Raw genomic sequence first — 12,409 nt, 5'->3', positions numbered from 1 at the left:
CCCCCAAACATAGCAACTGGACCAACTCCAATCTGAGAAGACAACCCCAACGCCCTGCAGTTTTTCCTCCTCTATGAAACGACAACAGACGTCCGTCCACTTCTCCAGTCAACAGGTCTCCCCGCCCCAGCCCCAGCTGTTTTAACGTCAATGGAAGTACCTACTTCTCAGAGTGCACAATGCTCCAACCAGGTCTCCCCCAGTCTGCCCCTGCTGAGGCCCAGCCACCTGCCCCTGGAGTCCCCTCCACCTCTGGCACCTCTGGCCCTGGAGGAACCACCTTCTACCCCAGCAGCATCAAGGGGGAGCATCTGATCATCAATAGCCTAACTGGGCTGCCCCCCGGGGCCTGTTGGCCCTCCACCGTCTGTCTCCGAAGAGACGTTTATCAGTAGCCCACAAGGGCACTCAAGAGGCACGCTCTCCCCTGTGAAGGGTCCTTAGAGGAGCCCTAACGAGCATCAGCTGTCACTGTGGCCTTATACTCCCATCCACTCGGCCGTGGCCCTGGCAACAGAGTACACACAGAGAGGGAGAAGCAGGCTGTAGTGACGACCAGACTCCTCGTTAGGTTTAAAGCAGCTGCAGCCCCGCCCCCTTCCTCCCACATGGAGCCGCCACTCAAAGCCTTTGAAAGTGAAGTACTCTGAGATTGATACCATCGCCTAGAGCTATTGTGGCTTTATGACATTTACAGAGGAGAGGGAGTGGAGAGGTTGTCACTCTGCCATCAGCCACTTAGATCAAATTGTGTGTCCAAAAAAATAATGAATTAGAGTAAAGGTTTTCTTGTTACCTTCGTTTCCTTCAAAACAACAACTGAAAAAGCCAACATGAGACTGCTATGACTTTGGCTGAGCTTGGTGTATTTTGTCTGTGTGTGTAGCAAGAATGTAGGTATGTTTTAAGTGTGGACAATGCAGGTTTTAATGTCTGGCCTTGTCAAAAATACAGGGCCCAAATGTTTTTTTTGTTTTGTTTTTTTGTTACATTTTATTTGGTACTTTATTTGCATGGTGTTAACATGATAGTTTTTAAAGATATTTTAAAGATAAAATGTATTTAAGAAAGCACACTTAATTCGCAATAATGTGTTTGTGACCCATTTGGGTAAAGTTGAGTGTGTGTGTGTGTGTCCATCTGTATATGTGCGTGTGTGTGTGTGAGTGAGGGTAAATGTGCCCTCCTAAAACTGTGTGGAAATGAGAGCCAACCGTAGCCAACCAGGTGCTAGGCAGGACCTATGGCAGGGTCGGGGAGTAGGAATGGGAGGGGCTTCTGATGATTCTGATTCCTAGAAACACCACCATGACTTACTGTATTATGTTTTCTGTTGGACCAAACGAATTCAAGCCAGCTTGCGCCATTTCTCTCTTCCGAGCCCTTTTTTTTCTCGAAGGATAACTCATTTTTGTGAAAAGTCATCAAAACTAGTAGAATGAGCTCTTTACTATCTGCAAGACTGCTTTGCGTGCTAGGACCTTGTATATAATGTGCTTTCAAAGAGTAAGCTAAAAGCAGAGGACTTCTACTAACTGGTACGCCAGCATGTGTGTTTGTGAGCTTGCACTGAGACAAGTCTTTTTTCAACCCAAAGTCCCCTCTCCCAGTGGCCTATCTGACTGGACTATTGTATGACACTGCAACTTTGATTGGTCCAATGATCCCTCCTACTCTTCCTAGAGCTTTAAGTTGGGAGACATTTAGCTGTAAATAGATTGTCACTCTCTCTGTCTATCAAAAAGGCTAATTGCCATTTCATAATTCACCGTCTCTCAGTGCATATCGAAATATGAACTCAAAAATACAATTTCTGTCTATTTTAATGCACTTAAAAGTGGTTGTCATATTTGCCTCCATATTTGGAATGTCTCTACTCTTCAAATGTGTGTGTTTATATTCTACTATGGTACGATCCAACACACACAGCCATGTTGGGGGAAATGTTACTACCTGCGCTACCCAAAATGTATGTACCATCATTTAGGCATGTGTGATACCAGAAATTCTCTCGATTTCATATTTTGATATCTACTTTATTTATTTTTCTTGAATAACTAGGGATGTTTTCACCTCTTCTTTCTCAGTATTGTTCTCTTATTTGTTTTTGTTGATGTTTTTATACTTCAAACATTTTGCACAGTGTGTTTGTTTGTTTTAGCAAGAGTGTGTGTACGCGTGTGTACGTGTGTGTGTCTATGTGTGTGAGAGAGAGGGAGAGACACACAGACAGACTTGAAGGTGCTGTCTGTCAGTGGTTCCATTCCAAATGACACGCTATCCTCTTTATAGAGCACTACTTTTGAACAGTGGCCATAGGGCTCTGGTGAAAAGTAGTGCACCACATAGGGAATAGGGTGCCATTTGGGATGTACACAGTGTCTCTTTAAACTAATAATGAGGTCATAGAAAAACAAACAAACACAGTCAAAAGACGGTTATTATTTTTCAAACTTCCACTCCATGACACAAGCTGCATGCCGATACATCCAAGAATACAGTCAACACTAGTGTACTATGCTAGAATGGGTACTGCTGAAGCCTCAGTCCTCGCTACTGTAGTTGGCCCTGAGTGACAGTAGCCTGATCCCAGATCTGTTTGTGCTGTCGCATGACAATGACCCTTGGAGAACAGATCTGGGATTGGGCCAGAGTGACAGAATGTCATTCTACTGACTTTGGGGCCCCTTGATTGTGATAGGTGCAATGTGTCATGATAGATTGTGTCCTAGCAGTGAATCGTTCAATAATTCAACTCTTCACCTTTTAATGGACAGACTCCTCAAAAGACAATGTGAAAACCTTCACGACATTACTGTTTCATCCTTTTATTTAAGTTTCCCACCAATACCCAATCAGAGTTGTGTTCAGAGCCAGTGCTGAGGTAATAGCCAGGGGATGATTTGGGATTCTGTGTGAGTGAGGTGAACTGATCTGAAAGTGTTTACTGATAATAAGCCTTTCCTTCTGAATTTATTCCTGGCACTTATGAGGATGTGGTGGAGTCAAACTACTTTGATTGTACTATCTGAGAAGATGCAGTTGCAGAAAGAGGGGTGACTCAAGCTCAGATATGACCTTTGACCCCCCCCCCTCAGAAACTGAGCTAAGACAGGGGGTCACCCAGTGATCTGTCCTGTTCCGTCTAAAGGATCCTTCACTCCTTCCCCATCTTTAGACTGGGGGTGGGATCAGAAGGGAAAGAAGATTATTGGCCAGTCCTGAAACGAAGCAGGATTCTGGCCCTCTTGTAAATTGTTGTGCTGTGATCTTTCTTATTCCCCAAATAAGAAATTCCTGTGTGAGTGTGTGCACATTTTCCTTTCTTGTAACTGTCTGTTGGAAAAAAATAAACACTGGATAAAATGAATTTGTTAGTATTTACCCTTAGGGAGATCAAATCTTCCTGGACATGTGGGCTGTTTTTTCTTTCTTTACTGTCTCCTACCTACCTGGGAACGCTTTGAAATATTGACTGCAACTGCATAGCTGTCATTGCCGCTGTCATTCATTCATTCATTGTAAATTCATCGGTCTTTCTCGAGGCACCCAATTTCCCCAAATTTTTCTCTCCTGACTCCTTTTTTCATTTACAAACAATCATAAATAAAAGTCGTAACTCCTGAAAACGTCTGCTGTGGTGTATGTCTGTGTGGAGCTTCTGAACACTCACCAATTTAGCAATGTTTGTGTATTTCTGAAGAAAATGTGAGAAGCTGAAAATTAATCCCATTATGTTTTAAGTGTCATAAATATGTTATTTACAATAGATGGTTTGGAGCTTGGATCAATAAACCCACGTGGGCACTTTTCTCCCAAAAATATAATGATCTACCACAGTATGACTGCATTCCTTGAACCTCTTTTGGCTTGAAAGTAAACATGGTCTCTTTGAGCTCCAATGTTTGTATGTGATATATTGGAGAATAGGCATCTATGATACTGTAGTCCTGGAGAGACCTGGCTGAACATGACAAGTGAAGCAAATCCATTCTTCACCTTCCAGAAGCCAGAATCATCACGAGTGCACACTTTTTCTTTGGGGAAATGTGTATTTAAACAAATATATAGATATATTATTGGAATACGATTCTTCCATCCATTCCTTGGCAAAATTCCCACTTTCACCTTATCCCAAGTTCTGTATATCCCTCCAGCACTCCACCCATGCAACAAACAGACTACTACTAGTCTACTCCCCCCTCTCTTCCTACCCACGTTATTCTGACTCCTTGTCTCCCTCTTCCATCTCCAAGGATGTCTGTGAAGCTTTTGTGGGAGGGTTGTTTGTCTGTGTGTGTGTTTATAGTACTGTATGCGTGTTTTGTGTGTATCTGTATGTGAGGGGGGGGGGGGTTGGGGTTTGAGACTCCCAGCCAATTACCACATCTACCAGACAGGCTCAGACTGCCTCTGTGCCAGCCAATCAGAGAAGAGCTGCGCATAGCTGGGCCCATGGTGGTTGCCATGGTAACTTGGGGGCTGTTTGCATGATGGATGATGGAACAGTGATGGATTACAGTAATGGGGTGGGGTGCGGGGAGGGAAGGAGTGGGGACTCATACATACATATATTGGAAATGTATGAATACATCTTAAATGAATTGACGTTGGGAAAGAAGAGGGAAATGAAGGGGGTGTGATGGGGTATTGGGTGATGGGGGTTGCCTAAACTGTAGGCTACCTATTTTATTCTGTCTGTCTGGTCTAAGGCTGATAAGGCTTAAGAATAGTCTGGGATGCAGTCTCACGTTTTGTCTCCTCAAGTCACTGGGCCATTAGGACCTTAGACTGTGCTCTGAATGATTTACTCAGTCCAGCTATAGCCCACTTTAGGTCCAGCAGTAGCCTACCAGACAGGTAGATAGATGTGAATTTGTGGAAAGGGCTCAAGATTTGGAACACTCAAGCAACTACGCACAGTTCAGGTAGTCATTGGCCCAGTACTGTATCACTCACATACTACACACATAACTATTCACACATTTTACTATACAGTATACACAACAATGGCTTGCAACTTACTAGGATAGCAGCACTTCTGAACAAATCATTGGCGTCCAGACAGACGACTATTAAAGTAATAACCTGTCTGATCCATAAGCATTATTTACCCATAATCCATGTGATTAGTGACAACAGGCAATTAAAAAGGAATGGGCCAATCAATTGAGTGACCAGGATCAATGTCAATGTAGGCACGTGGGCCTGTAAGTGAAGAAAAGCTTATTCACATCCAGTGATGCAGTCTTGACAAATCAACGACTGGGTTATTAGAAACAGTTGTCATTATTAAGCTTAATTGCGTTCACTTGTCACTCATGTTTTATAGCTGCAAATGAATGCCTGGCTAAAATCAGCCTGTTTGTGCCCTGCTCTTTCTTTCCTGGAAAACAAATCCTCGAGACAATAATTCTACACTTTGAGATGTAGCACATTTCAATTCTACAACAATGTCTAGTGGATAAATATATACTGGGTAAAAATTAGTACTGGTACTGCCTGCATTCTGGAATGTTGTACCATGATGACCATGGGACATTTGGCCAGGCCTCCCTTTTACACCCTAAACATCTGATACACACCTGACATCTAGTGGCAGACTTTAAGAGCAGCACCAACCCCAATTACAATATACTCTGTCTGTGTGAATGTGGCAACCAGACACAATATATGACAGCCAGTTACCACTTTGAATGCAACATGGTGTGAATGATTTATATGAAAGATGTTGTGAATGCATGGCCAAAGCAAAGTACTTACTATACATGAGAAATCTAAGACTGTACTGTATACTGTAGATCTGAATTAACAAGCTTATGGTCAAATTATTTATTTGATATAAGCGTCCTCATACTGTTGTGGAAAAACCATGCCTGGTTTGATCTCTCTAATCTTATCTGCAGTATTTTCCCCTCATGCCTCTTAGGGTTCCTGGGTGAGCGCATGTGCCAAGAGGGTGAGACCAGACCAGGACTCTAGCCAGGTTGACCCTTGCCTGGGAAACCAACACATGAGACAACTGTTATACAACCAAGACTTAGCCATTGACTTTGACTACACAAACACCACTTCATAAAAGCTCTACAATAAGATTGAGATGTGAAGGAGAAATGTATGTGTCATTTAGAAGTTTGACCTAACAATGTACATTGCTATCTCATTTTTCAGATTTTCATTTTTCTGCTAAATAGTCAATTAATGGTACCCAAACTTTCTGCACTGACTATCTTGCACTGACCCTACACACACTCACTAGACTTTATATACACCCCATCTACACACACACAAAACCCTGACACATTCACAAACACTACATACATACGAACACACACACACATACACATGCATACCAATACAGCACAAACACACATACACGCACACTTTCACACTCATCATATGCTGCTGCTACTCTGTTCTTTATTTTACTCTTAATATTATCTATCCTGATGCCTAGTTACTTTACCCTGCCTTCATGTACATGTCTACCTCAAATACCTCGTACCTCTGCACATTGATCTGGTACTGGTACTTCCTGTATATACAGTGGGGGAAAAAAGTATTTAGTCAGCCACCAATTGTGCAAGTTCTCCCACTTAAAAAGATGAGAGAGGCCTGTAATTTTCATTATAGGTACACGTCAACTATGACAGACAAATTGAGAAAAAGAAATCCAGAAAATCACATTGTAGGATTTTTAATGAATTTATTTGCAAATTATGGTGGAAAATAAGTATTTGGTCAATAACAAAAGTTTCTCAATACTTTGTTATATACCCTTTGTTGGCAATGACACAGGTCAAACGTTTTCTGTAAGTCTTCACAAGGTTTTCACACACTGTTGCTGGTATTTTGGCCCATTCCTCCATGTAGATCTCCTCTAGAGCAGTGATGTTTTGGGGCTGTCGCTGGGCAACACGGACTTTCAACTCCCTCCAAAGATTTTCTATGGGGTTGAGATCTGGAGACTGGCTAGGCCACTCCAGGACCTTGAAATGCTTCTTACGAAGCCACTCCTTCGTTGCCCGGGCGGTGTGTTTGGGATCACTGTCACGCTGAAAGACCCAGCCACGTTTCATCTTCAATGCCCTTGCTCTGTAGCTCAGCTGGTAGAGCACGGCGCTTGTAACGCCAAGGTAGTGGGTTCGATCCCCGGGACCACCCATACACAAAAATGTATGCACGCACGACTGTAAGTCGCTTTGGATAAAAGCGTCTGCTAAATGGCATATTACTGATGGATGGAGGTTTTCACTCAAAATCTCACGATACATGGCCCCATTCATTCTTTCCTTTACACGGATCAGTCGTCCTGGTCCCTTTGCAGAAAAACAGCCCCAAAGCATGATGTTTCCACCCCCATGCTTCACAGTAGGTATGGTGTTCTTTGGATGCAACTCAGCATTCTTTGTCCTCCAAACACGACGAGTTGAGTTTTTACCAAAAAGTTCTATTTTGGTTTCATCTGACCATATGACATTCTCCCAATCCTCTTCTGGATCATCCAAATGCACTCTAGCAAACTTCAGACGGGCCTGGACATGTACTGGCTTAAGCAGGGGGACACGTCTGGCACTGCAGGATTTGAGTCCCTGGCGGCGTAGTGTGTTACTGATGGTAGGCTTTGTTACTTTGGTCCCAGCTCTCTGCAGGTCATTCACTAGGTCCCCCCGTGTGGTTCTGGGATTTTTGCTCACCGTTCTTGTGATTATTTTGACCCCACGGGGTGAGATCTTGCGTGGAGCCCCAGATCGAGGGAGATTATCAGTGGTCTTGTATGTCTTCCATTTCCTAATAATTGCTTCCACAGTTGATTTATTCAAACCAAGCTGCTTACCTATTGCAGATTCAGTCTTCCCAGCCTGGTGCAGGTCTACAATTTTGTTTCTGGTGTCCTTTGACAGCTCTTTGGTCTTGGCCATAGTGGAGTTTGGAGTGTGACTGTTTGAGGTTGTGGACAGGTGTATTTTATACTGATAACAAGTTCAAACAGGTGCCATAAATACAGGTAACGAGTGGAGGACAGAGGAGCCTCTTAAATAAGAAATTACAGGTCTGTGAGAGCCAGAAATCTTGCTTGTTTGTAGGTGACCAAATACTTATTTTCCACCATAATTTGCAAATAAATTCATAAAAAATCCTACAATGTGATTTTCTGGATTTTTTTCTCTCTCAATTTGTCTGTCATAGTTGACGTGTACCTATGATGAAAATTACAGGCCTCTCTCATCTTTTTAAGTGGGTGAACTTGCACAATTGGTGGCTGACTAAATACTTTTTCCCCCCACTGTAGCTCCGTTCTTGTGTATTTTATGTTATTCCTCGTTAGTTACTAAACTCTGCGTTGTTGGGAAACGTTCATAAGCAAGCATTTCACTGTAAAGTCAACACCAGCTGTATTCAGCACATGTCATAAATACAATTTGATTTATTGCTATAGGAATTTATTGTTATTGTTCCTAGGGCAGATTGTTTGAGTTAAGACAGCTGCTTCCTGTATAGCGGAATGATTCACAAGGACATCATACTGATGACCAGCATGAACACACACTGTCCTGTACTGCATACACCTTCCAATCACAAAACAGTATACACAAATCTCAGTGCCCAAATGCTGAGTACTGGGCCCTATTGAAGATCATTATATCAAACCAACTATGTATCCTGTATCTCACTCTGGAGGGACTTAGACACAGATGACCTGACAGAGCAAGTCAAGTTCACCTCACATCAACCTTCTCCTCACCATCAGTGAAATACAGCGTAAATACAGCATTACAAGAGTTGCAGATAAACACTGAGTACACAGAGCAAAAGCATTACAGCTGGTCTATGTAACGTACACACCACCTGAGAGAACCATGTATATTTGGATCTAACCAGTCCCTGTGACCTTCACGTGTAAAGCAAGCAGAGATAGAGGAAATTACAGTGTAACAAGTGGAAAAGCCGGTTAAAGGGGCAGTGCTGTTTAAAGGGGCAATGCTGGTTAAATGGACTATATAGGTTCAACCATTGGGCTCTGCTTCAGAGGCACAGCTTGGTGCAGGACAGGTGAGTGGACAGACACATCTAGTCGAGACCAGAGAACACGAGGAGAAAGCAATCAACTAGGAAGTAGGAACGTCCCATCCAATGATGCCGGTCCCGGTAGCCCTGTGTGTCCTCCTGGCTGGAACCCTGTCCCTTGTTGAGGGGGATGTGGTGGCCAACTTCGAGGAGGTCCCAGAGTGTGTGGAGTATTTCTACCAGGGGAAGGTACCGGGCTGGGGCGCTGCCACTCCCGGCGCTGCCCGCCTGTGCCAGCGCTTCTACAACAGGTATCACTTTGCCACGCTGTACGACACCAACCACCACATTGCTGTGTATTCAGCCTACCGCTTCCAGCCCAGCAGCGGAGGGGGCAGGGAGAAGCGCTGGTTTGTGGAGCCACAGGTGGGTCATGAGAACAGGGCAGATGTGTCTGTGGCTAGACACAGACATGCCATAGGACAGTCTCCTCAACAACTCACATCAATAACTATGTTGGTGACCCAAATACAAAAAGGCTCTAGATCATCATGTTTGTTGTGTCCTGTGTTGTACGATATGGAGGCAGATTGTTGCCAAAATAAATGGCTAAAAGGTTTAGAAAAATACAATTATATTTTCTGTTTGAATTGATCTGAAGCGTGGGGTTGTAACAGCAGTTTATTTTCCCTCCCAGCTTGTGAACCTTACGTGGGGTGCAGAGATGAAGGATGAGTACTGGCTAGGGAAGGATCACCCTGGGGTTTACCTGGGCGAGAGACAGGCGCTCAACGAGGACTACACCCACTCTGGCTTCGACCGCGGCCATCTCAACCCCAATGGACACCATGCAGGTAGTCTACTACACAATACAGACTCTGTTTTAAAAAGATTTCATGCAACAGCATTTCAATGCTAATGTTGTTAGGATTGTTTCTTAGTTCACTGTGGACTACTGTGATGATGGTAGACTGTTGAACTTAAAGTTAAGTACAAGGTAAACCCAAGTATGAATGCAACCCAGCAAACACGCAACGTTGCCTCAAAGTTGACTCCAAGTGGGCCTCAACATGCCATTGCTACTTTGTAACACTTAGTAATTAATCTCATGACAAATTGCTTAAACCTACAGTATATCTCTCCTTTTCCTCTCTCCTTAATCTCACACGGTCACTCCCTTCCTTTTCTCCCCAAGTCCCCAGTCGTAACGCCACCTTCACCCTGACCAACGTGGTGCCCCAGAATCCCAAGCTTAACCAGAACGCCTGGGTCCGCCACGAGTCCCAGCTCACAGACCTGTTCAAGGCCCAGTGTGCCCAGGCCTACGTGCTGGTTGGCGCCATCCCCTCCACAGACAACTGGATTGTCAAGAACAACGTCCGACGCGTCAACATCCCAGAGTACATCTGGAACGCCTACTGCTGTGTGGACAACAACGGTAAGCCTGTCCGTAGCGGTGGTGCCACCGCCCTCAACACCGAGCAGAACCGAGTGGACCAGCACTCACTGCTGGAGCTGAATGGTTTCCTGCAGCAGTACTCTAACGCACCAATAGGGGAGTTGTTCCACAACAACTGCCAGGCAGTGACCGAGGAGTAGTATCCCACTCATTTCTATTCATGATTTGACAGCAGCAAGGTGAGCTAAAACTTCAGTTCACATATCAGTACCAGTCTTTCAGCCCAGTCATGTGCTTCCTACTGTGAAAATGAAATGATGAACTACAGTGGATAAATAAAGAACTATGTTTGGAGAGATACACATTTTATTAGTCTTTATATGTGCTTTCTAGGAATAAGTGAGAATAATACAGTTGAAGTCAGAAGTTTACATACACTTAGGTTGGAGTCATTAAAACTCGTTTTTCAACCACTCCACAAATTTCTTGTTAACAAACTATAGTTTTGGCAAGTCGGTTAGGACATCTACTTTGTGCATGACACAAGTAATTGTTTACAGACAGATTATTTCAATTATAATTCACTGTATCACAATTCCAGTGGGTCAGAAGTTTACATACACTAAGTTGACTGTGCCTTTAAACAGTTTGGAAAATTCCAGAAAATGATGTCATGGCTTTAGAAGCTTCTGATAGGCTAATTGACATAATTTGAGTCAATTGGAGGTGTACCTGTGGATGTATTTCAAGGCCTACCTTCAAGCTCAGTGCCTCTTTGCTTGACATCATGGGAAAATCTAAAGAAATCAGCCAAGACCTCAGAAAAAAAATGGTAGACCTCCACAAGTCTGGTTCATCCTTGGGAGCAATTTCCAAACGCCTGAAGGTACCACGTTCATCTGTACAAACAATAGTCTGCAAGTATAAACACCATGGGACCACGCAGCCGTCATACCGCTCAGGATTGAGACGCGTTCTGTCTCCTAGAGATGAACGTACTTTGGTGCGAAAAGTGCAAATCAATCCCAGAACAACAGCAAAGGACCTTGTGAAGATGCTGGAGGAAACAGGTACAAAAGTATCTATAACCACAGTAAAACGAGTACAATATCGACATAACCTGAAAGGCCGCTCAGCAAGGAAGAAGCCACTGCTCCAAAACCGCCATAGAAAAGCCAGACTACGGTTTGCAACTGCACATGGGGACAAAGATCGTACTTTTTGGAGAAATGTCCTCTGGTCTGATGAAACAAAAATAGAACTGTTTGGCCATAATGTCCATCGTTATGTTTGGAGGAAAAAGGGAACGCTTGCAAACCGAAGAACACCATCCCAACCGTGAAGCACGGGGGTGGCAGCATCATGCTGTGGGGGTGCTTTGCTGCAGGAGGGACTGGTGCACTTCACAAAATAGATGGCATCATGAGGAAGGAAAATTATGTGGATATATTGAAGCAACATCTCAAGACATCAGTCAGGAAGTTAAAGCTTGGTCGCAAATGGGTCTTCCAAATGGACAATGACCCCAAGCATACTTCCAAAGTTGTGGCAAAATGGCTTAAGGACAACAAAGTCAAGGTATTGGAGTGGCCATCACAAAGCCCTGACCTCAATCCTATAGAACATTTGTGGGCAGAACTGAAAAAGCGTGCGAGCAAGGAGGCCTACAAACCTGACTCAGTTACATCAGCTCTGTCAGGAGCAATGGGCCAAAATTCACCCAACTTATTGTGGGAAGCTTGTGGAAGGCTACCCAAAACGTTTGACCCAAGTTAAACAATTTAAAGGCAATGCTACCAAATACTAATTGAGTGTATGTAAACGTCTGACCCACTGGGAATGTGATGAAAGAAATAAAAGCTGAAATAAATCACTCTACTATTATTCTGACATTTCACATTCTTAAAATAAAGTGGTGATCCTAACTGACCTAAGACAAGGAATTTTTACTAGGATTAAATGTCAGGAATTGTGAAAAACTGAGTTTAAATGTATTTGGCT

The 12,409-nt window shown here is 43.6% G+C and overlaps 1 protein-coding gene across 1 annotated transcript; it reads left to right on the top strand.

The window, feature by feature from the left end:
- The first annotated feature begins 9,098 nt into the window (after positions 1 to 9,098).
- Positions 9,099 to 10,638, top strand: LOC121567107 (endonuclease domain-containing 1 protein-like). The gene is made up of 3 exons (XM_041877046.1): positions 9,099 to 9,435; positions 9,707 to 9,863; positions 10,205 to 10,638. Exons 1-3 carry the CDS (start codon positions 9,136 to 9,138, stop codon positions 10,606 to 10,608), a joined length of 861 nt encoding a protein of 286 aa, XP_041732980.1. The 5' UTR covers positions 9,099 to 9,135; the 3' UTR covers positions 10,609 to 10,638.
- Positions 10,639 to 12,409: the final 1,771 nt, after the last annotated feature.

The sequence above is a fragment of the Coregonus clupeaformis genome, chromosome 5, assembly GCF_020615455.1.
Source record: "Coregonus clupeaformis isolate EN_2021a chromosome 5, ASM2061545v1, whole genome shotgun sequence".
NCBI lineage: Eukaryota > Metazoa > Chordata > Actinopteri > Salmoniformes > Salmonidae > Coregonus > Coregonus clupeaformis.
The sequence above is the reverse complement of the archived record's forward strand: the minus strand, read 5'-3'. Positions and strand labels throughout refer to the sequence as shown.